This window comes from Chanodichthys erythropterus, chromosome 20 (assembly GCF_024489055.1).
Source record: "Chanodichthys erythropterus isolate Z2021 chromosome 20, ASM2448905v1, whole genome shotgun sequence".
Taxonomy (NCBI): Eukaryota; Metazoa; Chordata; class Actinopteri; order Cypriniformes; family Xenocyprididae; genus Chanodichthys; species Chanodichthys erythropterus.
In genome coordinates this window covers 31,363,995-31,390,785 of record NC_090240.1, presented here as the reverse complement: position 1 = coordinate 31,390,785, position 26,791 = coordinate 31,363,995, and the positions used below count along the sequence as shown (strand labels likewise).

Genomic DNA, 26,791 nt, shown 5'->3' with positions numbered 1-26,791 from the left:
TGGGGATGCATTATGGGAAGAAGGCAAGCCGGCGGAGGCAGTGTGATGTTTTGGGCAGTGTTCTGCTGGGAAACCTTGGGTCCTGCCATCCATGTGGATGTTACTTTGAAACGTACCACCTACCTAGGCGTTGTTGCAGACCATGTACACCCTTTCATGGAAACTGTATTCCCTTGTGGCTTTGGCCAGCAGGATAATGCTCCTGCCACAAAGCAAAAATGGTTCAGGAATGGTTTGAGGTGTTGACTTGGCCTCCAAATTCCCCAGATCTCAATCCAATGGAGCATCTGTGGGATGTGTTGAACAAACAAGTCCGATCCATGGAGGCTCCACCTCATAACTTACAGGACTTAAAGGATCTGCTGCTAACATCTTGGTGTCAGATACCACAGCACACCTTCAGGGGTCTAGAGGAGTCCATGCCTCGACGGGTCAGGGCTGTTTTGGCAGCAAAAGGGGGACCAACACAATATTAGGAAGGTGGTCATGATGTTATGACTGATTGGAGTGTATATATACACACACTTTTACCATCATGCTATGTATGAATGCAATTTTATGAGTCTTACTTTATGACTGACTTTTACTGTAGTTTTCCTAGTTACAACTGTGACCAAAAATAAATCTTTATAACTTTATCATTTTTTAAGGCATTGTTTAATTAGACTATCCAGGGAGTAAAATACATATGCTCACTTTGCTGGGAAAAATATTGGATTGGGTCACTAAGAAAAACAAAGCTCTCTTGCTCAAGATTTTGTAGTAGTATATTTATTTGAAACAAAAAGTATTACAGGATATTTGGTCCCATGATAAAAAAAGTGACATTTAAAATAGTTAAATACAATTTTGAAATAAAACATTGAAAAGGTAGTCAATCTAATCAAATGTGGTACAGCTGGGGCGTGTTTTGACATATAAAGTACATTCAAGTGCATTACAGTAGTGATAGACCACTTGTGTGAAAACAAAAGATGTGTGCTTGAACTAAACATACGAAGATTGGCCTAATCAAATTTAAACTCTTAAAACAATATCAAAAACGTTTTTTCTTTTCAGTTGTTTGGAAATGCATACAGTTTAATTGAACAGCAGCAGAATAAAATATTCTAATCTAATCTTAATATAGAAAATATAGAAAAAGTACCAAACAAATTAAAATTTCATAAAACTAGGCTTGAAGAGACTGTAAGAGGTCTAGTGTATTGTCTAGACTAGAGAAACCTTCCTGACAACTACTTGGTTTTTAGTTACATTTATAGGCACATGTAAAAGCTGAAGACATGAAAAAATTGCACAAAAGACAGACCGAGACCTACAACGGAGACTACATGAAAATACGCTGGTGCTTCTGAGAAATGAAAGTCCACGGACATCTAATCTATCACTCAGACCACATCGTCCTCGTCCTCATCGTCATTGTCGTAATGACGGTTCCTCTTAATGAGGTCCTCCACGGAGACATCAGCTCTATCTTCCTCAGCTTCCTCTCCATCCCAGAAGCCCACATCTTGTGAGGCCTGGTTCTCCTCTGGATCCAGCCCAGACTCACTCTCGGGCGACAATGGAGGACTGTTATCCGGTGAGCTGCATTTCAGAGAGGAAAGTTCCTCTTCCTGTGCTTCCACTTTCTCCTCCTGTTCCATCCTTTCCTCATTGTCTTCCTCCTTGGTTTCATCCTGTTCCTCCTCTTCTGATTGGTTGTTTTCAGTCATGTCCTCGGAAGAGATCAGCGTGTCCGTGGTGGAAGAGACGGGTGACATTTCCTCCTCTGAGTCTGGCTTTTCATTTGAAGGAGATCTTTGGCATCTCTTGTTGGGCTGAGTGACTGGGGCAGAGCTGAAGATGGAAAATGGTTTGCTTCTCTCCTTGAGGGAGACGCTCCTGCGAATCTTTGGAAGATCAGATTGGTCTGGGTTGCCTGATACAGAGTCGCCCTCTGGAGGCCATTTCGGGCGGATGGGTTTGATGCCACTGCCATCAGTAGCTGCACACACATGGGTTGCACCTTCATCCCCCTCTGACTGTGGAGGCCAGGATATCTTGAGTCGTCCCATCTCCAGTGGCTTCTCCACCCTCTCAGAGGCGGCCTGGGTTCGGGTCTCTAAAGTGGCCGCAAGCACGTTAACCTTTACCAGTGGAGACTCCTCTACTGTTGGGCTGGAGGTGGTTTCATGAGGTGACAGCTTCACTTGCTCCTCAGCTCCTTCTCCTCGAGTCTCCCAAAGCTCCTTATGGGGTCGGTGGCCGAAACCCTCGTCATAGTTGCCCTTGGCTTTAAACAGCTGGCAGAAGTGTGGCTTGCAGTAGACGTTGTTGTGCAAAGAAGCGTAGTTCACCAGACTGTCCAAAAGAGGGCGGCAAACAGAAGGAGAGATTAGAAACAAACCAAACTGAACAGTTAAATACTTGTATAGGTCCTGTCCTAAATGCCGTAAATGTCCTAAATTAAACCATTTTAGTGCTGCAGGGATGATTGTATGCCAAAACCTGGAAATGTGTTTTAGCACTTCCAGTTCCATTGTCCTGAAGTCAATGGGATTTGGTTAAATGCCACAAGTTCAAGATATTTTCACTTTTATTCTATGACATAAAATACAAGTATACCCCTCTTGTGATTTTTTTTTAAGCTAGTCTTAAAAAATGTGGCTGATAACAACTGGCTAAATAGGACTACAGAGGTTATAGGGACATTAAACATCATTGCACTGAACAGGTAAACGCTCTACTGACTAGTCTGCTTTTACAGCCTCATTGTGTCTATAATCACATCCTTGCAAACTATTTTAACTCAAACAGGGAATATGTTTTTTACATAAAGACTGAAAGAGTTGTCAGAACTCTGAATGTTTGTGAGGCTGAAGTCATGTATGTTCATTTATAGCATAGCCTACGTTTAGCTTTTTATTTCTGGTGATTCTATTTTGGCTTCAGGTTTTTAAAAAAAAAAGTTGTGTCAACTAGTAAGAATCATAGTTTTGTTGGTCACAGAGCATATTTTCTCCAATAATCCAAAAGCCCATAGAAAATCCTAGGGAACCAGGGTCATGCTAACTTCTGGGTTAGCCTACAAAAATACATCATCCCTGCAGCACTATATTCTTTTGACCAAAATATGACAAGAAAAAAATACTGCGAGATATTCACTGAAATTTCCAACATTTATTTAGAAGGGAAAAAACCTAAATGCTAAATTTACAAAGTGTTTAGGGTTAAAAATCATATATTTTAATAACAGTTGTGAATCTCAAACTGTCATGTTCATTACAACTTCAATACAGTATTTGAGCTTCTACTGTATGCACGAGTATCCGACGTCAAGTTGTGAACCCTTCTCGCGCTAACCGTGAATATCACCTGTGATCAAGACAACTAGTTGTTTTAACGGTTGTGACTAATGAAGTAAATATCTAAAGATTCTGATGTCTGTAGCATTGAATAGCCTTATTACAGCTAACTCGTCACGAGTTCAGTATAGGCGCGAATTCCTCTGTCAAAATTAAATGAACCGTTTGAGTTTTCTTTTCCTGAGTGGAAAGCGAGCGTTTGAGTCGCGCGTAGACAACAAAACTGGCGGGAACAGTTTGTGGTAAAAGTGAAGCGCTTTGCTAGCTGGCTAATCTCTGTGGACGACGACAATGACTGGATATGAAGCCTTCAAATGATTAATAGCTCATATCTCCATCTCTGTAAGTTACCGCAATCACACATGAAATACAAATGGCTACTAGACGTGACTCTCTCTAGTCACAGAACTAGTTGTCCATTACGTTTGTTCACACAGCAGTAGTTCGCCAAAAATGAGGTAGTGAGTCCTGAAAATTTACGGCTGTGAGTTTGGTTACAGAATACGGTTGTCTCTTTCGTAAATAATTGTGTCAATAACTGCATGTCAATGTATAGCACTAAAATACATAACCGATAACCGTATTTTATAAACGTAACCATTATGATTGCTTCAAATAATTTAGCCTATTAAAAATAACTTAAAGCGGTGAACAAACACCGGTAAAACACTAATATATACACTACCCTCAAAGTTCGGAAACACCCTAGAAAAGTGGGGTTTGGGACAATATTGGCATGAATCTTTTTTAATTTGTGATAATTTTGCACTGATAAGGGACAACACAAACTACGAAAACGTATTTTATAATATAAACATATAAACAGTTTATACATAGAAAAAAAACTTACATTTTCGATTAATCGAAATATCCACCATTAGCAGCTATCTGACCTAAACTGGGTTCTGATTGGTTCATTGTATTCTAAACGTAATTGGCAATCAATTGTTGAAGCTATTAAGGTGTGCTGACCCCAAAAATCTTTTACAAACCTGGGCCAAGTTTAAACCAGTAAGCAGTCATCATAGCTGGCAAAGGGGCATGTCTGACTTTGACATGTATATATTGCCATTATTATGTAATCAAAATGAAAATTATTATTGCTGGTCTTCAATGATAATGTCAAGTTACTGTAATGTATTTGCACCAAAAAATGATAAGGATTTATGCTGATATCATCCAAAACCACTTTGCCAGGGGTGTTTCCAAACTTTTGGAGGACAGTGTGTGTATCATATATTTATATTTATAGGGGAGAGTGGGGTATGATGAGCCAGTGGGTAAGTTGACCCACTCCCTGTATCGCTTATTTACTTTAAAAACTGTTTTTGGCTTGTCGAAGTAAAATTTTAACATAACAGATGTAATGGCTGTTTCATCAAAGCAAATTTGTCCAGGTCTAAAACTATTTATGATGCATATTGGTGATTTAGCAATGTATAAAACCATGCAAGTCATTTAGCTAAATATTAGCCTGAATTGGTAAGCTAGCTAGCTTTTCCTAAAATGGCAGCTATGGGGCAAAGTGAGCCAAATGCTGTGGGGTAACTTGAGCCAGCGTTTTAACTTACCCCACCATAAGGCATTGAATTTAAGTTAAATCTTAAGTATAAACTGGTGTCATTTCAATATTACGCAACTGGTTTAGTTTTTTCTATATTTTCGAGTTTATTTGATAGGAATAGTGTACAAGACAAGTACACCAATCCTTCTCTGATACGAACCAGAGGATGTTTAATTAAATATATCTTTCCACCTGTAGTCTCTAGTGGCCTAACTTGGTCGACATTGCAGAAAAACTACCATGTCAAGAATCTGACTAAAATGTTTATTAGTTTCAGTGACATTTATTCATTCTTAGAGAGTTTGTGGAGTAAAATTAAATAAAAACTAAATGTTTAGTCTGTTAATGGGAAGGTTACAACTTTTGTGTTCAACGTATTGTTTCAGAAATGCAAACAATTAAATATATTGAAATTTCAACTTCATTTGGTTGGTTTTATGTTGTTTTAGTTAGCTTTAAAATATATTTGTAAAAGGAAATTTGATTATTAAATTAGTTTTTAAAATACATTATTATCATATACATTATCTTCAAAATTTCACATGGGTTTGATTTAGATTCAGTTAGATGGTCAGTTTACACCCACCTACTGACTCGGATCAACTTACCCCTAACCTGGGGTAAACTGAGCCAGAGGAACACTTTTTATTTTATTTTTTATTATTTTTTTTATTTATTTATTTTATTTTTTACAAGAAGCCATATTTTTAGAACCCTTTGTCATAGATGTATTCTGATCATTTAAAAATTATAGAAAACATCCTGAAATTACTTTAAATACTTTCACTGTACTACTGCCTCATTTTCCCTTATCTTAAGGACCACATAAGTAAAAAATGACTAAAATAAATTACAATGACAAAACTGACTAAATTTAAAAGATACTTTTGCCAATCGACAAAACTATGAAAAACAAAAAACAGTAAAACATTAACACTGGATGTTGGGCAAGCAAATAGGGGACACCCATGAGTAGGGCTGCACGATTAATCGCATGCTATTCTCACGCGCATTTCGTCAGTAAAGCCGGTTCCCTGATTACCGCTAAATCACAATCACCTGCTTTCAAATGAAGCGGCATTTAATAGACTGAGCCGTAGATCACTGAAAAGCCACGCAATATCGCGTTCATATCGCAGATGAATCGCCTGCGATAATGAACGCGATATTGCGTGGCTTTTCAGTGATCTACGGCTCAGTCTATTAAATGGCGCTCCATTTGAAAGCAGGTGATTGTGATTTAGCGGTAATCAGGGAACCGGCTTTACTGACGAAATGCGCGTGAGAATAGCATGCGATTAATCGTGCAGCCCTACCCATGAGCATAATAAAATTGGCATATGGGAGACCCAACAGTCTTGTGTACTACTGCTAGTCCACATCAAGTGGCAGCTGGATCAGAGCATGGTCTCTAGCCCTCACCTGAGTTTAGTGTTGCAGTAGGCACAGCGGAAGCAGGTGTTGTGGTAAATCTGCTGATTCGCTACAAGTTTCTCTAGGGGGTACACAGTCTTAAGGCACATCACACAGGTTTCACGGACAGGCAAACGGAACTTCTACAAGTGCACAAATGTACAAATATTTCAGCCAAAGTGACAAGCCATGTCTGTATTTTTCAATGACACTACACAAAATGCTAACAGATAAAACTATATTTTAAATAAAAATATTTTTTTTATTTATTAACTGAATACTCACCCTAACAGCTTTAGACTGGTTTTGTTCAGGACTTATAACAGAGCCTGTAAATGGAGAGAATAGTGATTTTTGAAACTGCAACAAAATAACCTCTAGAGGGCGCTGAGATACAAAGTTACTAACAGGATGTGCATGACAAAAGACTTGTATAATAAAGCATGATCATGCAAGATGACTCATATAATAGAGAATGATCAGCTCTAACTGTGTCAAAATACTGAAAACAGAGTTGAACCTAGATTAATAGGTTCAAATAATAAAAGTAGAACATTTTCACTCATGATTTGTATGTTATTAATATGGTTTTGAGAGATCACAATCAGAAACTCACCATTCCTGTCTGCAGTGGGACTTTTCATAGTGTTGGGTTCAGAGCCCTGCAGATACAAAGAGAAGTAATGAGGCAAATGCCAGAAACATTTACTACAGTGAAAAAAAAAAAAAAAAAAAACCGCCTTTCATGCTTTTTTAAACATTCCTAATTGTTGTGATTGGTCTACCAATTACAGAGTGCGTCGGAAATTAAATATCCATTACCATCTCTGAATTTCAGCTCCAGATCTTCATCAGCACTTGATACAGTGACACGTATAGTAATAATGGTGTTTGTTTTACCCAAGCGGCAACCTTCAGGTCTCTCTCTTTAATCCAACATGGAAGTGACAAACTGCAATTTATCAACTAGCCGTTAGAAACAGGCTCAAAAGGGAGTCAATCCCATAGAGCCCCCATGTTAAAATGCCCAACTTTAATTATGCAGAACTTTAAGACAACTTTTTTTTTCTGCTGTAAAGGCGTGGCTACTTGAGTGACGCCGTTTGTCTGCTGTCTGTTAGCAGTCACGTCACCTCAGCTAATTCCAGCCACTGAACTTGGCATCTCTGTCATGTTTGTGCTTTTTTTTTTTTTTAAATGTGTAAGAAATAGGCCTGTAATTACTCAAGAATAGACAGAATGAGGACTGTGATGTCCACCTTTTTTAACCTAAAATACATTTAGTATGACCTTTTGGACACTGTAGTAATTTAAGTTGTATTGTTTGCATGTAAAGTAGTCTGTGAAGTAGCATATGGCATTAGCTCCTTAGCCTGAACTAACTTGATCATGTCGAGCGAGGCGGGCGTGGTTTCAGCAACCAGGCACTTCAGTCCCACCTCTATGCCCATTTACGGTTATCCGGGAGTGACTATTATATTATATTAATTATATTATATTATATTATATTATATTATATTATATTATATTATATTATATTATATTATATTATATTATATTATATTATATTATATTATATAAAAACATAACAGGGGCACTTTAAAATGCAAATAGGATTAATTCATTCACAGGATTTCAGGTTGCCAAGAGTTCTTACCACATCAGCGCACACTGGTGGCACATTTTCCTTCTGCTTCCCACTGTGACTGCGGACTTCATTGTCTGTTGGTTCACTCTACCAGAACCAGGAACACAAAAAGGGAAAAGGTTATCAGTGAGCATGTGCTCCCTTAAAGGAACAGTTCACCCAAGAATGAACATTCTGTCTCAATTTACACACCCTGAAGTCATTCCAAACTAAAAAGAAAAACTTCTTTAATTAATGGGGGACCTCAAACTTCAGAAAGTATGAGAAAGTATTATTAAAATATCATGAAATGGTCCATACGATTATATTTCAAGTCATATGACAGATGTATATGGAAAAACGGCCCGAACTTTACATCATTATTCTCTATGATAATTCTCCCCAGATCTGTCCTATTCATTAATAAATTATTCAGATGGGTTTTGTGAAGATTATTTGATTCATTCTTTTAAGTTGAATTTTTTTCCATTCACAAATTGGACAACACTACGACACTGTAAAAATCCCTAGTTCTTTTTGAGCTGAGATTTTTAGCGACTTAAAAGTAGTCTATACGATTTGTGTGAAAAGCTTCAGTCCCTGTTCATTTTAATAGCATGAAAAAGCATAGGAAATTGTTTTCCACTGAACAAAGAAAGTCATATTGGTTTGGAACTAAACCAGAGCGAGTAAATGACATCCCTTTCATGTTTTGGGCGAACTTTGCATTTAAACAAGATACAAAGAGTTTCATGTCAGCAGACAGCAGACTTATTGCATCTGATGAAATCATAAGAAGTGACTAATTGAGGGAGAGATTTATTGTGAAAGGGGTGGGGGTTGCACTCACAGTGGGGGAGGAAGGGAAATCGTGCTTAGTCACAGCTGCCTGGTACATGGCCATTCTGTCCCTGAGAGGGGTTGATTCCATCATTTTGACTCCAGAGTCAAGACTTTCTGTGAATTAAGGAAGAAAAACAGTCAGTGAGGTCTCCGATATGCCAGAGAAAATGAGAGCCACAAGGTTAAAGTGGGAATGGGAAACAGGAATTTCCACAGAACTGCCATCAGCACTTTCCAGAAAGCTGATTCTTACAGCGTTGCAAAAAGGAAACAGGAAGTTCAAGATGTGAGATCATGTAACAGAAAACATATTGTACGAGCTATCAGACGTTTAATGTTGTGTTTGATTCTGTACCTCTATCTCCTGGTTCCATATTCTCAGATCCACTGTCTTCTGTTTTCCCAGATTCTCTGGACACCTAAACAGACAAAGAAACGTGTGTTAATGAACAGAACAAAGACAAAGAGAGCATTAAAAAGACCTTAATGTTAATGTGAACTGCCACTTGCCACATTTCTAACTACTTTATTGTGATGCATTTCCGAATGAAACAGGATATTCAATGAGGAACTTAACTTTGATCTCATTTAGACTTTAAAGTCGGAGCCAATGCAGATCTGATCCCATTTCCTGTTTCTCTATACTGTAAAGTCTAATAATGGATTTTTTTGTTAAAATGTAAAGTTTAATAAATATTTAAAATTATGATTCATAGCAAACTGGCTCATGCACCCATCTTCAACGTATATAAACAAATGTCATTTACAAAAGTCATGATTGCTAGGGCATTGTGAGTAGTTGCTAAGGCGTTGCTAGATTGTTGCTAGTGTATTTTGTGTGGTTTCCATGGTGTTGCTATGCAGTTGCTTAAGTGTTCTAAATAGTAGCATGTTGCTATGCAGTTGCTAGGTTCTTTCTGATGGCGACTAGGGCGCCTCCAAGTGGCAGCTATGGCATTCTGGATAGTTGCTAAGGCATTGCTAGACTGTTGCTAGTGTATTCTGGGTGATTGCCATGGTATGCAGCCGTGACAGTGTTCTGAGTGGTTTTTAGCACTTCACTAAGCATTATTAGCTGTATACATTTAAAAAAACATTTATTGTATTGGCATTTTATCCAGACGGATCCTGCATTTTGGGAGCCTGAAACCCCCATTTTTTTTTAAACCGGGTCCCAGAGTGGATAAATCTGAAAACGACACCCTTGCATTTTCGTGTGTACAGCCAATCCGTACATTTTGTGAAACGTCTCGACCCTAGTCAGACACTGCTGTGTCACAACAACAACAACAACAACAAGACAACAACAACAACAACAACAACATAGACAACAACATAGACAACAAACTACGCGCAAAGTTTATGTGCATGATCGAAGTCGTCTTCTCTGTTTTTAGTCTCTGTGGCAAAATTACAGTGCCACATACTGGTCTGGCATGTATACTACATGGTTTTGAGTCGGTTTCGTGTGTACGCAGATATTTCTTAAGACGCCATGTTTACAGAATTTTTTTTTTTTTTTTTTAGAAAAGATTGAATAGGGAAAGCTCTGGCTTCGTGTGGATGTGGTCTAAGTGGCTACCAGGGTGTTCTGGATAGTTGCTATAAGGCATTTCTTAACATGTGGTTGTTAAGGTGTTCCAAGTGATTTTTAGCATGTTGCTATGGTTGCTAGGGTCTTCCAGATGATTGCTAGGATGTCACTAAGTGGCTGCTAAGGTGTTGCTAGGTGGTTTCTAGAAACACACTCAACTCTATGAGTCCCTCCTTCAATAAAAGTCAATGGGACTTTTCATTATTTTATTGGCCGCCATACAAAAAACATATCTTCTTAAGCCTTATTCTGTGCGGGATGAGTTACGCTCCAAAGGTTAATACTCTGGGTAAGGGGTTTGTTCAAATCCCCTAACCCTAAGTATGAGCTAAATAATAATGATGCTTACTTTAGCAAACAGCACTAATTAGTAAGGTGATAAGAGACATTTAAAGCCATGACAGCAGTGTTTAAACATGTCTCCTCCACTGGCATCAATAATCCTCTAATGAGCTCTAAGAGAGCCATGGACAGACACCAGCGTCTGGCTTTACTGCCACAACAACTCCAGCACACACAGCATGCAATTCTACACCCGGTTGACTGAGACTCATGGAGACCAGAACAAACCAGTGGACAACATCACTGTTACTAAACTGACATTAACCCAGCAATTTGGTGCTGTTGCACCATTTTTAACGTCACTTTTGTCACAAATGTTTGGACGATAAACTTTTACGTAAGATGATTAACTGGAAACATATTGGTCTATATATAAAGTTCGGCATCCGTTTCTACTCGCTTTGCAGCATTTTTTGTAGTGGTAGTACTTCTCAGCTTTTGTTTCAGAAAATGACAGACAATTAGACAAAGACATTACAAACACAAAACATTTACTTTTCAAGAAGTGCCTAACAACACTCCAATCAATCCCAGCACAAACACATCCTCCAAAAAGTCTGATGTATCCATTGTCATTGTTCTCAGGAAAGCAGCACGACAGGAACTAAAACTGACATCATCCCACCGAACAGAGAGTTTCCACATGTAACAATATCAGTATCGATCTGAAAGCTGCATGTCTTACCTATTTAAAATCAGACAGACAACAACGGGCGGTCCGCAGTGATTCCTGGAGATTTACAGAACTGAGTCTGTCTGACTAAAAGCCCGGCAGTGCTCTGAGAGCAGATTAGAGACGGTGAGCATGCCAGTGTTTTGCTGGCAGCAGCGGGAGAGATGGAGAGGGGGAGGGCCGAGAGGGTGGGGTGGGGTAGGCAGCTGGCTGAACCTCTAAATCCAACGAGGGGGCTGAAACCGGCCCACCCCCAAATCGTGGATTAGCCATCAGCAGGGCTGTAAGGGGATCCAGCCGGCCAGGCATCAGTGCTGCGTCTCCAGGCTGGTGTGCTGACACCAGGGGAGCGGGAAATAAACACAGTACAAAAGGCAAAGGCAGAACAGCCACAGGGGGCATCAGCCCAGACAAAAGACCCTTTATTAATCCAAAACACACAAAAGATAGGAACATCTGAGCCACGGCCTGCCAAAAATGAGGAGCGTCCTTATGTTATCGGAGAATAAAATCTGTGACCAAAAAAATGAAATATACTATATTTATTACATCTGCACCACCCTGCCAAAAAAAATAAAATAAATTTTCACTATTTGGATTTAAATAGGCAAATACTTAAGAGTCTATGACTGGATCATTATTGCTGTGATTATTATGTTTCTAGCATGTTATATGTTTGGGAACAGTTCTTCTAACCCTAATTGATGGAGTGTGTAGCTTTTTATTGTATGTAGGAAGACACATCATGGCCATATTCCAGGATGACAATGTCAAGAATCATCAGGCTCAAAGTGTACAAGAGGGGAGTGTTGGGAGGGAGCAAGAATCATATTCACACATGAATTGGCACCTCTGAGTCCAGACCTTAAAATTAATTAAGTCTTTGGGATGTGCTGGAGTAGACTTTACAGAGTGCTCGACTCTTGCATTGTCAAAGACATCACAACATTTATTTCCATCAAGAGGTGCATCAATTTTTGGTAAAGATCTTTTATAAGTATTGACAATGCAACAGTCGAGCACTCTGTAAAGTCTACTCCAGCACATCCCAAAGACTTTGAATTAATTTTAAGGTCTGGACTCAGAGGTGCCAATTTAATGACTATGATTTCAGACCATGTGACAGTTGCTTTCATTTTATTTTATCCTTGAAATTATGTGGCAATTATAAAAAAATTATTATTATTAAAAGGGTTAGTGCACCAAAAAATGAAAATTCTGTCATTAATTACTCACCCTCATGTCGTTCCACACCCGTAAGACCATCGTTCATCTTCAGAACACAAATTAAGATATTTTTGATGAAATCTGAGAGGTTTTTTTATCCTGCATTGAAAGCAATGAAATTACTATATTCAATGTCCAGAAAAATAGTAAAAACTTTGTTAAAATAGTCCATGTGACTACAGTGGTTCAACCTTAATGTTATGAAGCACAAAAAGAATACTTTTTGTGCGCAAAATGTTTTATTTTTACTACTTTTCTGGACATTGAATGTGGCAATTTCATTGCTTTCAATTGAGGATAAAAAAACAAAAAATAAAAAAAACACGGATTTCATCAAAAATATCTTTATTTGTGTTCTGAAGATGTACGAAGGTCTTACGGGTGTGGAACGACATGAGGGTGAGTAAATTAATGACATTTCATTTTGTGGGTGCACTAACCCTTTGATAATTAATTAGTAGGATTATTATTATTACTATTATGACACAAACATGCTAATAAATGTATAAAACAGACAATATTATAATATCTGATTATTCATACTGCAACTTCTTTCAACAACTAATGACATATGGCAAAAGTCTAGTTTCTAAACAACGTGTCCACCCTACAGACACTGCACATCTCACGTCCAATCATATCTAAAAGTTCTCTTTATTAGCTGTTCATTAGTCAGTTCAACTCTCCAAGCACCCCAAATTCAATATCCAGTGACATTCATAAAACAAATCTCTGCAGGAGATTTTTTTAAAAATGCTGGAGGAGGTGGATGATGAATTCACTTAATTTCAGTCAGTCTCTCTCCCTCATGACCATCCCTCAGGTTAAAGGAGAGAAAGTTTGGCTTTGATGAGAGCAGAGAGCTCGAACCCTGCAGCGATCATGTGGACGTTTATCTCATGACATCAACCCCCCAGTGAGAACAGCAAAGTCTCTCAATGAAAGCAACCTCATCCCTGTCGAATGATGAAAATGTCTTTTGAGAGGCGGAGTTCGGGTTTAACCCAAAAATAAAACTTTGTGGCTTTGCGTGAGGGTGGAAAAAAATTAAGTCAATTAATTTGAGAACTGCTGCCAGATCACTGAGTCAGTGAACAGTGTTCTTTTGAGTCATTTCTTTTCCATAAACTGGCTTTTCGGACTAAACGATTCACAGAATCATTGATTCACAGAAGCTGAAAGTATAAGGCTTTGCATTATGGAAAAGCACCTAAACCCTAGTATAAGCAATAATGAGGTTCGCCTTTGGAAGAAGCATAACTATGGTGTGGATCAAAACAATGTTCATTGCATGCTGGGACGCTTTGAACCACTGGCAATGTGGTGTTAACAGTAAAATGCATTCAGTTTCAGTCTTTCCCTCTCCTCCACCCACACTCCTTTAGCTTACTTTTTTCCAGATAAAATGTTGGACACGATTCGCTTTGCAGTCGGCGAAACAAACAAGGGACACCATTGTGTACGGTGAAGTCCCGGTTTATTTTAAACACAAAAAAATTTGATTAAAGAAACAAAATGTCAGATGAAGACGAGGCGTGACTAAAAAGACACCACAAGAATGTTCATTTCATCTTTAACAGCACAGACTAGCAGAGAACAATAGATCAGAGATTCAAATCAGTGGAGTACAATGGATCTGGTTTCAAAAGAAGCTTTTTAAAGAAGTCTAATCACTCACAAGTACTGTAAGAGTACAACTTGCATGTCAATGTTAAATTCTCAGGGATAGCCGTTTAAACAAAGCACTAACTCAAAGTAACATTTTATACAAAATTAGAGACCACAAACTGACAATAGTTGACCTGCAAGCTGTTTGGCAGAGCAGTGAACCTACTGAAACCTAGAGAGAACCTAGAGCACACTGACTGGTGTCTTCAGGATGAGTCACAGACCATGTGACTCACAGCATGACCAGTCTTTTGAACGTTTTGAATACAAGCAGATATCCAGCAAGCAGAACAGACAGATGACAGCAATCAATCAAACTCTTACATACATACTATACTTTAAGGGGACATATACATGGAAAACAGAACTTCCATTTTGTTTTATACTAAAAGATTGATCTAATATGTACAAACTACAACCCTCACAGTGCAAATCATCCTCCCTAGTACATCTACAATATTCATGAATGTGAACTAAGCAAAAATGGCCTGATTTTGCTTAGCTCACATTCATAAATATTCTAGGTGGACTGGGGAGGAATGCTTAGTTTGTACTGTTCAGAAGTTTAAGATTTTTAACATTTTTTGAAAGATGTTTCTGCTCACCAAAACTGCATTTATTAAATAAAAAAAATACAGTAAAAACAGTAATATTGTGAAATATTATTACAATTTTAAATAACTGCTTTCTATTTTAATACATTTTAAAATGTAATTTATTCCTGTGATGCAAAGCTGAATTTTCAGCATCATTACTCCAGTCTTCAGTGTCACATGATCTTCAGAAATCATTCTAATATGCTGATTTGCTGCTCAAGAAACATTATCAATGTTGAGAACAGTTGTGCTGCTTATTTTTTTTAGAATTCCTCGAACAGCATTATTTGAAATATAAATCTTTAACATTATAAATGTCTTTACTGTCACTTTCGATTGATTTAACGCGTCCCTGCTTAATAAAAGTGACCGTAGTGTGTGTACAAAACCAGTTCATTAACATAGGACCACCCTAATTTACATATCAATACCTCAGTGTTTGCAAAGGTTAGCCAACCATAACAGAGATCATTTACATATTGAAGTTCTAAAACGACAGTAGGCAGAACAGGTTTTTAATTCTGAGGGTCAGAGGTGAAAATGATCATGAAAAACTGTTTTGATAGTGGAAAAAAACTGATGAAAAGTAGGAACAATTATGCAAAAATGTAAAATATACGGCCTTTTTACAATTGCACACAGAATTTAAATTCTTCATACCTACCAAAAAGGTGTTATCTACTAAACTGACAAGAACCTTATTAAGATAATATGTACCTGTTTAGATAATTCGTTGTACTTACGTTGTTGTGAATGGTCTCTCCTTTCTCAAACATCATCTTCAGGCTGTTGAGAGGCACAGTGGGCTTTTCGATGGGCAGAGCCCCGGGGGTCTCCACATCTCTTTGCGTCCACTTCTCCATTGGCTGGTCGCTGTCGCTCAACAGCTGGATGTCTGTTGATTCCAGTGGAGTGTCAACACTGGGATCTAAAGACTGCTGCTGATGGTTCTCCCTCTGTCTTGAGTGCGCTTTGGGTTCTGGAGATGTTTCGGCTGGTTGTTCCCAGAGCTGCTTTAGGACACTCAGATTGTTGTTGCGCAGGGAAGGAGTCGACTTCTCCGGAGACTGTATCAGAACAAAGAGAATGTTCACTCCTTGGGTTGCTCACCTTTTACACTCTAATCTTGAGACAAGACAGTCCAGATAGTGGACTCTAACTGTATTGATCTATTCCGATCATCTAAATTGAAGTTAAAACATTAATAAACTAAAACAAGATATAGAGATTTAGCTATTGCATTGAGTTCTGAATAAGCTTTAAACTGAAATTCTGATTAAAATTCTAATTAAAAGTACATTTACTCACTGATAAGCCTTTACACAAGGAAAAGCAGTAAACAGAATTAAATGATTGAATATATTGTCAATATAGTTGGATTAGTAGTTGTTTGTTAGAAAAGGTTGACAAAAAAAGCTTCAGAAACCTGGCGAATGGAAGGAGTGGCTCCGTCAGTCTGTGCTGGTGGAAATGAGGGGGGAAAAAAAATGCAGCACCAGATGCTAGTCTTTTGAAACTATCTGCATGAGGGAACTAGGCCAACCCCCTTACAACAGGACAGACAAACCAGGAAGAACATGAAAAGGGGAAGTAGAGACAGGAAACCGGGAAAATGAAAGTTTGTGAAAGACATTACATGCTTACTCACATGTCCAGGTTGTGTGAAACAATTAACATTTAAGATTTAATGACCAAAAAATTTAAAAGTTTTAAAATTTAAGTTAATTGTCAATGAAATATAAACAGACAAAAGCAGACTATAAAATTAGTTTATGAACACGGGCATAAATAACTTCAAAACAAGTCATGAATAGCTTCATTTCAGAATACTACTGACTGGAAATGAGTATTTGATTTTCCTTAATTTTTTTTATTTATTGATTTTGTATAAATATAGTGCTATGTGTCATATTGCCACAAAATGACATTTTGTACACTATTATATTCAATAGAGACATTTACGACAATTGTCATCGTATTATGTTAGTCGATTTGTATTTTGCAGTTCATACATAAATGTCAACACAAAATACAAAACTATAGGAATTTTCAATTCTAGAAAAACAACAACGATGAGCTAGAATTTTGAATATAAATCCATTTCGTCAAAAATCTGTCAACAAACACTAAATATAATCTAGATTTCTCTTGTGTGTTCACATACAAAAGCAACTAAAGCATGCTTGACCCTAGTTTTGACCCTTTAATGCATGCAACAACAGCTCAGATACTTCTGGTTGATGTTAAGATGTCTTCTGGAGCCAACTACTAAGTGTATGAGGCCTGACACAAACACTCTGAACTGTCTGCCAAAACTTAACACAAGGCCCTCACAATGGAGCAGAAATCAAAACCTTTCTTTGAACAATTTTAACAAAAGCTTCAATGCAAAAACTATACATGACGTGAACCAGCTGCAGTCTCTTTCAAATACAGTCAGATAGCTCATACCTACATCCACAGGAGTTTCATCCTGTACATCGTCATTTCTGCAACTCCTTCACCCTGACAAACTAACAGATTGCTGAAGTTTCCTTACACACTCTATCATTCAGGAGGGCAGATTGACTGGACCAGTTATGTAAAGCGCATGGGAATTACCTGCAGATTAAGACTTCTAAATAGGGATTAAGATGACTGGACACTGAATGCATGTGTCTAAACAGCAGCAGTAGCACTAGATAGATAGATAGATAGATAGATAGATAGACAGATAGACAGAAGTGATGAGTCATTATAGCAATGGAATGAGTAACTAGATGGTGAAAACTCACTTTTTTCTTGTCTGAACTCGTTTCTTCTGCTGCTTTCAGGTACCTGAGAGGAAATAAAGCGCAAAAGTTGTTCACTCAACTGTTTTCTAGTCCTCAAACTGATGAAGAGTATCTATTTTCTGTGTATTTAAAACACTATATTACAAATCTGGCCAATCAACAGATGGTGTTTTTATTGCTTGGCTTATGCTAGTCTGTTCCTAGTTTAAAGGCTGAATCTCCTTTTATCGGCCTAAAAACTAAACCATCACTTTTGATCATTGGCGGCCTCTAGTGGTCATATGTAGCAGTGCAAACAACTGAACTGGACGGTCTTGATTTTGCTTCTAGTTTTATTTTTAAGACATGTTAAAAAGGAAAGTTGAAAGCTAGCCTGAAGGGCTTTCAGATACACTAACCATCTGTTGGGGGACTTTAAAAAAATTCCCAACCCTTTAAAACAGGAAGTTCAATCTGATTTTCCAAGGAAATCCATGGCATACCAATTCATGGCTCTGAATGTAGGTTAGTTGGAATGAAACTGAGATAAAAGACTATGAAGATAGTCATAGTCCTGCATGTCTGAACAAATACAACAGTTAAACCGTTTAAAACAGCCATTTTCCCACACCTATCACAAGTCAGCAATCAGATTATAAACTATTTAATCCTTCCTTTTTGATGCTCACTATAGTTCAGATGGCAAATCTACAGTTTTGAGGATGTGGAAGTCATTGATGTACGTGTAGAGAGGAAGCTAGAGGCAGAATGCTGGAAAAGACATCAGGAAATTTGACAGGAGATGCACTGGAAAAACTCCAGATGCTTGGAGAAATTCCTTTGCACAGGAAACACACTGACTGAGAGCCAATAAAGATGCTTATAATGAGTCGGGCAGCAGACGTTCAGCTGTAAATCAAACATGTACAGTGCGCTTCAATGTCTGAAAGAATTCAATATGGAATTTGCATTTGGAAAGTTTTAGGATTCTGACATTTTTAAAACCAGAAATGAAAAAGTCACTTTTTAAATGCAGTAAAGTTGCTGATAATATAATTTGTACTTAAATTGCATTAAAAATTATATATTTTTATTAGTGGCCTTTTGGACCCCACTGTACCTCGGTGTCTGGCTGTTGATGGCATCATTTAAAGATTTAACACTACTTTCATGGTGAACAAAAGATTGAAGAGAAAGAGAAAACCTCCCAATAATGTTTGAGCAAAGGTTTGAACATCATAAACCAATTTAGAACAAAATGGCAGCTTTTAAAACAGAGGTGACTTGTAAAAAAAAAAGCTTGTGAAGCACTGTCTAAAGAGCACTAAAAGTGCTAAAGTGAAAGCAAATGAGATTAAATGGCAAGCGAGATCAATTTTAGTTATGCAAATCTTGTCATTTGCTTACTTGGAAAATCGCTCGGCAATTGCTGTGTTTTTGCCTCGCACGCCAACAATGGAGAGCTCCTTCGCCGTAACTCGCAAGGACTGTGAAGCCCATTGCCCACGATGAAACGAACTGACTGCCATCTTGGTATCTTGATGTCTTCAGTAGGATTTCTGTTAGGCCAGAGGGATTTAAAATATGAAAATGAAGACAAAACAACTTGCTCTACCTTTTCAACCTTTACAAGATCCAGTGAAACCCACTGGAAAAAATGGAAAATGTTAACTTAATGTTTATTCCTATAAACATTGAACCAGACCTGTAAAACAATGGATTGCGCCAAATATTTAACAATCATTCAATAATACTGAAGCAACCATGTGATTGCACAATTCATGAAATCCCCAAAACACCTGTGGAACATCAGAAAGAGGAAGAAACGACTTTTTCCCATATTACTCTTGCAATGAGTCATTCGGCGCCAGTGCACAACACCTGTAGCAGCTCACCTGATCATTCAGACATGCTGTGACTTATGTCTGATATGGCAGGAAACCGTGGAGCAATATTCTTATCTCACATGATCTCACGCCTGTTAAAGGTTCTCACAAATTTCACAGGAAATGGCTAATCTGTTGGCAACCACAAACCTCTCCTTACCCATGTCTTTCTTTAATACAATGGACAGAAATGTTCTGATTAGATTTCAGTAATAAAACTGCTTCCAATTAAAGGGTTGGGTGAACTAACCCTTTAACCAGCATTTTATCCATTCAAGCATGTTCGCCAATCCTTTACAGCCGAGCGGAAGGATTTGTTTAGGGTGATGCAAGGGAAAAGCATCAGCTGAAACATCAGTGTCCATATCATTGAAGCTGCTGACACAGCAACTGAGTCAACATTACCTCAGATTACTCATGCATCATGCTTTACAGTTACACAAAACCATAAACAGAACTATGAATGCCTTAAAACTAGCCTGTGATCTCTTAAATAGTCTTAATCATGTCAAAGTGAGATTTATTAAGCTTTGTTAATCTGAGAGATCTCAAGAGGCTGTTGTATTGAGACATTAGGATGCGACTCAGCAGATGAAACTCTCTCATAAATCAGGACTTCCTACAAGTCAACAAATTAAAGCTGAGGGCTTTCCGCAATTACTGATTTGCTTCAAGGAGACACTCAACCATTCAACACATGCTACGTACTTCAGTTTAAATGACAGGAGAACATTCAGAGGGTCAATGAAGCAGAAACATCACACTCAGTTCACATCAACACTTCAGCATGCTTAGACAAGTCTCCAATTCATTCCCAGAAGTTATCCTGAACTCAAAAAAAAGCAATTTCTACCTAGTCGAAACACTTTTCACTATAGCATTTTACTCTCAAATCAACATATTCGGCATTCTGCTACATATTAAAGCTCTCAAACTTTTTGTAACACACACACACAAAAAAAAACACTTTCTAAAATCATTATCTTGGTGTAATACAGAATGAGAAACTTTCATTTTAAGTCAAAAGAAAGCTACCCCTTTCAAATGTACTTAGCAAGTTAGAGAAATCAAACCCAGAAACATATGGCTGGTTAGACCATTGAAAAAACTCAATCAAACAAAACCATAGAGCATGCCTTCAAAATGCAAAACAAGCTTGTGTCTCCTATGAAGATATCAGTAAAAACAAAGGCACATGAAACACAATCAAAACATACATACTCTTAAGTTTGCAGTCTATCAAGCCTTCTCTCTGAATCTTTCAGTGGATGTGCTAAAGAGTTTTCTTGTTAGCCTCTCAGTCCTCTCAATGCTCTGAACACTCTGCTCACTCTCTCACATTGTTTGTGAGGGAGGAAATATACTGACTCCTCTCAGCCAATGGGAGGAGAGCTGCTTTGCACCTAGCAGGTAATGCCCCTCCCACTCCAGGACTCAGCAATTCATCATCAGACTCTCACTTGAACAGACAATGTGAGTCAACAAGGCTTCTACTCAGTCTGGGAATCCCACAGGATTCTTGGAAGTGAGCAAAAGTCCCCGCCTCCATGTCCAGCTCATATTTCACCCCAAAATCAAAAGAAAAGAAAAATCCATTAGGACAATAAAGACTGTAAATTGCGTGCAACATTTTTTTTTTTAGTAATTCACATTTTTAATTTAATTTAATTTATTTTTTTCTTCTCATTAGATTAATATCTCTAATAATGTACCAAAAGCCGTGGGAACAAAGCAGTGGTGTCTCACAGAGGAGCCTCTCCAGGAGTCTTCAATGCTCTCTGGATCAGTTTCATTAATCCCAGTCACATGGAAGTCTTGCTTGAGAATAGGCACAACATTCCACAGTGTTAGATTACGCCTTCCAGCACATTACTAAATATTATTTGAACATATATATATATATGTGTGTGTGTGTGTGTGTGTGTGTGTAATGTAGTAGCACTTTACAATAAGGTTCATTTGTTAAAATTAGTTAATGTGATAACATTAACTAACCATGATCAATACATTTGTTACTGTTTTTGCTAATCTTTGTTAACATTAGTCAAAGGATTAGTTCACTTTAAAATGAAAATTAGCCCAAGCTTTACTCACCCTCAAGCCATCCTAGGTGTATATGACTTTCTTCTTTGTGATGAACACAATCGGAGTTATATTAATAAATATCCTGACGCATCCAAGCTTTATAATGGCAGTGAACGGGACCAACGAGTTTGAAGCTTAAGAAAGTGCATACATCCATCATAAACGTACTCCACACAACTCTGGGGGGTTAATAAAGGCCTTCTGAAGTGATGTGATGCATTTGTGTAAGAAAAATATCCATATTTAACAAGTTATGAAGTAAAATATCTAGCTTAATTCCGCCAGACCGGCTTCCGTATTCAAGTTACGAAGAAAGTGTAGTACCTCTGGCAGTTCAAAATGCTTACGTTACATCCTACGCCTTCCATATTCAACGTGTGACGTCAGTTACACTTTCTTCATAAGTTGAATACGGAAGGCAGTCTGGCGGAAGCTAGATATTTTCTTGTTAAATATGGATATTTTTCTTACACAAATGGACCGCTTCATTTTAGAAGGCATTTATTAACCCCCCAGACAGGGTTGCCAGGTTTTCACAGGGGGTTCCACAGTAAAAATCTTGTTCCAAGGGGTAAAATCTGTGTTTTTGGCAGGGCTCCCCTGGTAATATTCGAATTTCATGGGCTAAATATCACATTATTTGGGGTCGATTCAACCCGCGGACATGAAAGGGTTAGTTCACCCAAAAAATGAAAAATTCTGTCATTTATTACTCACCCTCATGCCATTCCACACCCGTTAACTTTGTTAATCTTCGGAACGCAAATTAAGATATTTTTGTTGAAATCCGATGGCTCAGTGAGGCCTCCATAGGGAGCAATGACATTTCCTCTCTCAAGATCAATTAATGTACCAAAAACATATTTAAATCAGTTCATGTGAGTACAGTGGTTCAATATTAATATTATAAAGCGACAAGAATATTTTTGCTGTGTCAAAAAAAATGAAATAATGACTTTTATAGTGATGGCCGATTTAAAAACACTGCTTCATGAAGCTTCGGAGCATAAATGAATCAGCGTGTCAAATCAGTGGTTCGGAGCACCAAAGTCACGTGATTTCAGCAGTTTGGCGGTTTGACACGCAATCCAAATCATGATTCGACACAAACCACCAAACTTCTGAAATCACAAGACTTTGGTGCTCCGAACCACTGATTTGACACGCTGATTCATTTATGCTCCAAAGCTTCATGAAGCAATGTTTTGAAATTGGCCATAAAGTCATAATATATATATTGTTTTTGAATTACCATAAAGCATTTTGTCACTCTCGCGTGAATTAGGGCTGGGCGATATATCGAATGCTTTTGTCACGCGCATTTCGTATAGACATTTAATAGACAGAGCCGTAGTTCACTGATAAGCCACGCAATATCGCGTTCAATATCGACGGCGATTCATATCGCTATTGAACGCGATATTGTGTGGCTTATCAGTGAACTACGGCTCTGTCTATTAAATGCCGCTCCATTTGAAAGCAGGTGATGGAGATTTAGCGGCAATCAGGGAACCGGCTTTACTGACGAAATCCGCGTGACAAAAGCATTCGATATATCGCCCAGCCCTAGCGTGAATGTGAACATGAGGCGAGATTGTTTCGGGTCGGCGCAGCTCAACTTGCAAGTGCTGTATTCTGGCATAGACGTGCCAGAGGGGGCTAGTGCACACCTCAAACACAACACTACAAGTCAATTAAGCATTGTAAAGACTTATAAAACTATTTATGAAGGAAAAAAAGTTAATTAGTTCTGCTTTAATGGATCGTGAGAGAGGACATGTCATTTCTGGCTATGCAGGCCTCACTGATCCATCGGATTTCAACAAAAATATCTTGATTTGTGTTCCGAAGATGAACAAAGGTCTTACGGGTGTGGAACAACTTGAGGTTGAGTAATAAATGACAGAATTTTCATTTTTGGGTGAACTAACCCTCGAAAAACAATCCACGTCAACAGTGCAAAAGTTGCCCAATTCCGCGGGAAAACCACAGACTTGGCAACACTTCCCCCTGAGTCATGTACATTTATAATGGATGGATGCACTTTCTTGAACTTCAAACTCGTTGGCCACCAGTGCACAACAAAATTCTTCGTAGTTTACCAGTTCATTATTTCTGTCTCAGCAGTTTACAGTGATCACTTCCCTTAGGCTAGAATAGAATTGCAGATGTTTCATCACACTCCCATTCATGACTCATTTTAGAGTAGATGAATCACAAGTTCAGGGAAGTTTTAAGGTCAGTATGTCAAATCTGTAGAATTTAATTAATTAGAATAAAAAAGAAGGGGCATTTGGAAAGGAGTTGTTAATAGTGAAAGTGTTAGTTGTAGGTAAATTAATAACACACCATGTCCACAAGGCGGCCTCTGCAGAAGTTGTTTTGTATCAATATCATATTACATGCGGATGCAGTGTGGATGAGGCATCAGAGGTTTTCCTCCGTCAAACTGAGGTAAACAAAACTGAATTTCTTGCTTAATGAAATGTTATTTAATTCAGTGTGTAGAGAACCTGCTTTCGGTGCTTTCGGTATCTGTGTAGATGAAAAAACCCCGCTGAATTTCAAACTTTCAGTTTCTATAATGCTACAATAAAAGATAAACCGAAAACAACGTGAGCGCGCGCAAATTTGTATCCGTAACAATAACACAATATTATCTTTAAACGGAAGTAGATCGGAAATGAACGCGCGTGCTGCATCATTTGATGAAATGAGTCTTTCTCTTTGTTCTTTTCTGTTTCGCGCGCCTTCTTGTCTCTCTAATGATGCGAGTGATTGCAATTTGTTTGTAATCGATATGCACTAAAATTAAACGAGGCAGAGAGTATTCTATCATTCCTGAGCAAACAAAAGCTCTACTAATTTAATAAAATGTGCGCCATAGTCGTTTGTTGAAAGTAAACAAAGATGACGCCGCTCTGGTAGTGGGGCACTAAACTGGAAGTCCCCTACAGATAATGCAAAGAGAGATGCGCCATTCACAATTATACACCAACAATAAAAGAAACATGCAGCATGTGTGTAATGAGCATGTGCATTAACATTTAAACCTAACCGCTATATGTATTTGATAATCTGGAAGTGATAGAGAGTGTGCTGTTTTTAAAAACAACATGTCAATGTGAGTGACTCATCATGGAGACAACACACACTTCCTTCAGCTACAGCTTCATTTGAGGTCATCTGTTGATCTGTTTTTATATGGCAGCTGCTTGCCCCAATACTAGTATTTTCTTACATATTATAACATCACATATTATTGTTATGTATTTTATTATTAGTTATTCTAATTTTTGATATGTCTATTAGTGTAATGCCTTATTTTTTCCCAAGAGGATCAGTAAAATAGTGTAAAATATTCAAATATCCTATCTGGATAAGTCAAGCCCTTTAGTTTAGAAATTGTCAGTGCTTCATATATAGGTAAAAATGGGCTAAGAACCATGGAGAATAAATAAATATATCAAACAAATCAGTGTTGGGGGGTGGTGCATTAAAAGTTATGGAATCAGATTACTAAATGTGATCTTAATGTGATCATGCTTTTACTTATCAAAGCTGCTAACCTTCAATGATACAATTCAACCATTCTAATAATTAAAAATTACTTTAGATTAGGGCTGGACGATTAATCGAAAAGTAATCAAAACCAAAATTCAGAACCTCTAACCAAGATCATTTTCCCATGTCGGATATTTTGGTTTTTAATCCTTTTAATACCTTCCCTTTATAAACATACTACCGCATGTGTAGTCACGTGACTCCACCTCGTCCAGTCAGCGGCATGGAAGCAACATGGAGGCGAACTCAAACACAGAGACAACAACACACACAGAGCCCTGGTGTGAGATCACTTCACTTTTTTTTTTTTTTTTTTAAAAATTCATTAATTGTAATCGAGGTAAAATGTTCAATTAAGTGAGAATTTGATTTGAGGTCATATCGTATCACATTGTGTTTCATTTTCTTTGTTTTTATTGCTAAAGTAAGAGTGTTAAACTTTCTTCTCCTGTCCTATTCTTCTGCGATCCAGAATGGCAGCACGGCTGAACGGTTTGTTTGAGTTGCGCCCTCTACTGTACAGGTGTGAATTTGCATTTCCTTCAGCCTGAGGCTTATTCATTTCACTTATGGTGAGAAAGAGCCTTTACATTTGCCAAAAATATAACTTTTTTTCCTTAAAAGACAAACAAGCCCAGCCCAGGTGATAAAAAGTAACGCAAAAGTAACGTAATGCATTACCTTCCATAAAAAGTAACAAAGTAACGCAATAAGGGTACGTTTACATGACAACAATGTACTAAAAATGGAAACGTTCTCCTTTGAGTTTTTTGCATACAGAGGATAGTGTTGTCAAAATGATCCTCGTTTACATGGATCCGCAAAAACGACTAAAAACGCTGTATTCTGCTTCCAGGCCAGTAGTTGGCGATGTCACTTTGTAAAGAAACACTACGCGCCTATAAACTGAACACATAATACACATGCGCATGACGTCACAGCTTTCACAAATTCACATTTTTGTAGTTTAGACAGAGACAAAAACAGTATCATTTTCAAACACTTGCACTTTGAAACACGTTTTCAAAAGTTTGTTTTCTCAGGCCCCCAAAACATAACACAATATTGTAACGCATTACTTTTAAAAGTAACTTTCCCGAGTGCTAAGGCTGGGACAGTATTTCGATGCATTGCAATTCGTGGATCGTTTCTGATATTTTCCAAATACATCGCAAATTGATTCTGAGCTTAGTTTTTAACAGTAGATGGTGCTCTTGGCTATTTTTTAACTGCACTCAAATGTTCATGAAGAAGAGCTCTTGTGCATTCGGCTTGGTCTGAGAATGTATTTACACCTCAGAATGCTTTTATGATGTGAGATTAATGTAAACAGCCCACTGAAAACACACTTGTAATTCGCTTCAACCTTTTCGAACTATATGAATGATTGTTTTAAAGAAGGTTCAAGTGGTGTGAATAAGGACTTGGAAGGAAGCAGAATACAGCTGTTTCTAAAGCACGTAGTGCCATCTGCTGTTAAAAACTAACCTCAGTATCGATTCGAGAGAGAATCACGGTATATACAGAAAATATCAAAAAAAGTAATTTCTCGATTCGCAATGCATCAATGTATTGTCCCAGCCCTACCCAACACTGGAACAGATATCAT

The 26,791-nt window shown here is 37.9% G+C and overlaps 1 protein-coding gene across 2 annotated transcripts; it reads right to left on the bottom strand.

Moving 5' to 3' along the window:
* Positions 1-751: 751 nt before the first annotated feature.
* On the bottom strand, positions 752-20,914 carry lima1a (LIM domain and actin binding 1a). 2 transcript variants are annotated; one of them, XM_067370658.1, is made up of 11 exons: positions 20,755-20,914; positions 19,055-19,206; positions 17,669-17,711; positions 15,638-15,961; positions 9,150-9,213; positions 8,802-8,908; positions 7,982-8,059; positions 6,941-6,986; positions 6,610-6,653; positions 6,334-6,467; positions 752-2,343 (listed from the first exon to the last, which is right to left on the bottom strand). In XM_067370658.1, the coding sequence occupies exons 2-11, from the start codon at positions 19,174-19,176 to the stop codon at positions 1,389-1,391; spliced, it is 1,917 nt and encodes a 638-aa protein (XP_067226759.1). In that variant the 5' UTR covers positions 19,177-19,206; positions 20,755-20,914; the 3' UTR covers positions 752-1,388. The 2 variants fall into 2 exon arrangements, with proteins under 2 accessions (XP_067226759.1, XP_067226760.1); XM_067370659.1 differs by lacking the exons at positions 17,669-17,711; positions 19,055-19,206; positions 20,755-20,914 and adding an exon at positions 16,321-17,645.
* Positions 20,915-26,791: the final 5,877 nt, after the last annotated feature.

What these genes read in the sequence shown, in the direction of transcription:
- lima1a (XM_067370658.1), bottom strand. Translation starts at nt 19,176, where the DNA reads ATGGCAGTCAGTTCGTTTCATCGTGGGCAATGGGCTTCACAGTCCTTG. An exon ending in CGAGTTCAGACAAGAAAAAA is followed by an intron (nt 15,962 to 17,668) that starts GTGAGTTTTCAC and finishes GTTCTGATACAG; the next exon opens with TCTCCGGAGAAGTCGACTCC. An exon ending in ATTTCCCTTCCTCCCCCACT is followed by an intron (nt 8,060 to 8,801) that starts GTGAGTGCAACC and finishes TGGTTCTGGTAG; the next exon opens with AGTGAACCAACAGACAATGA.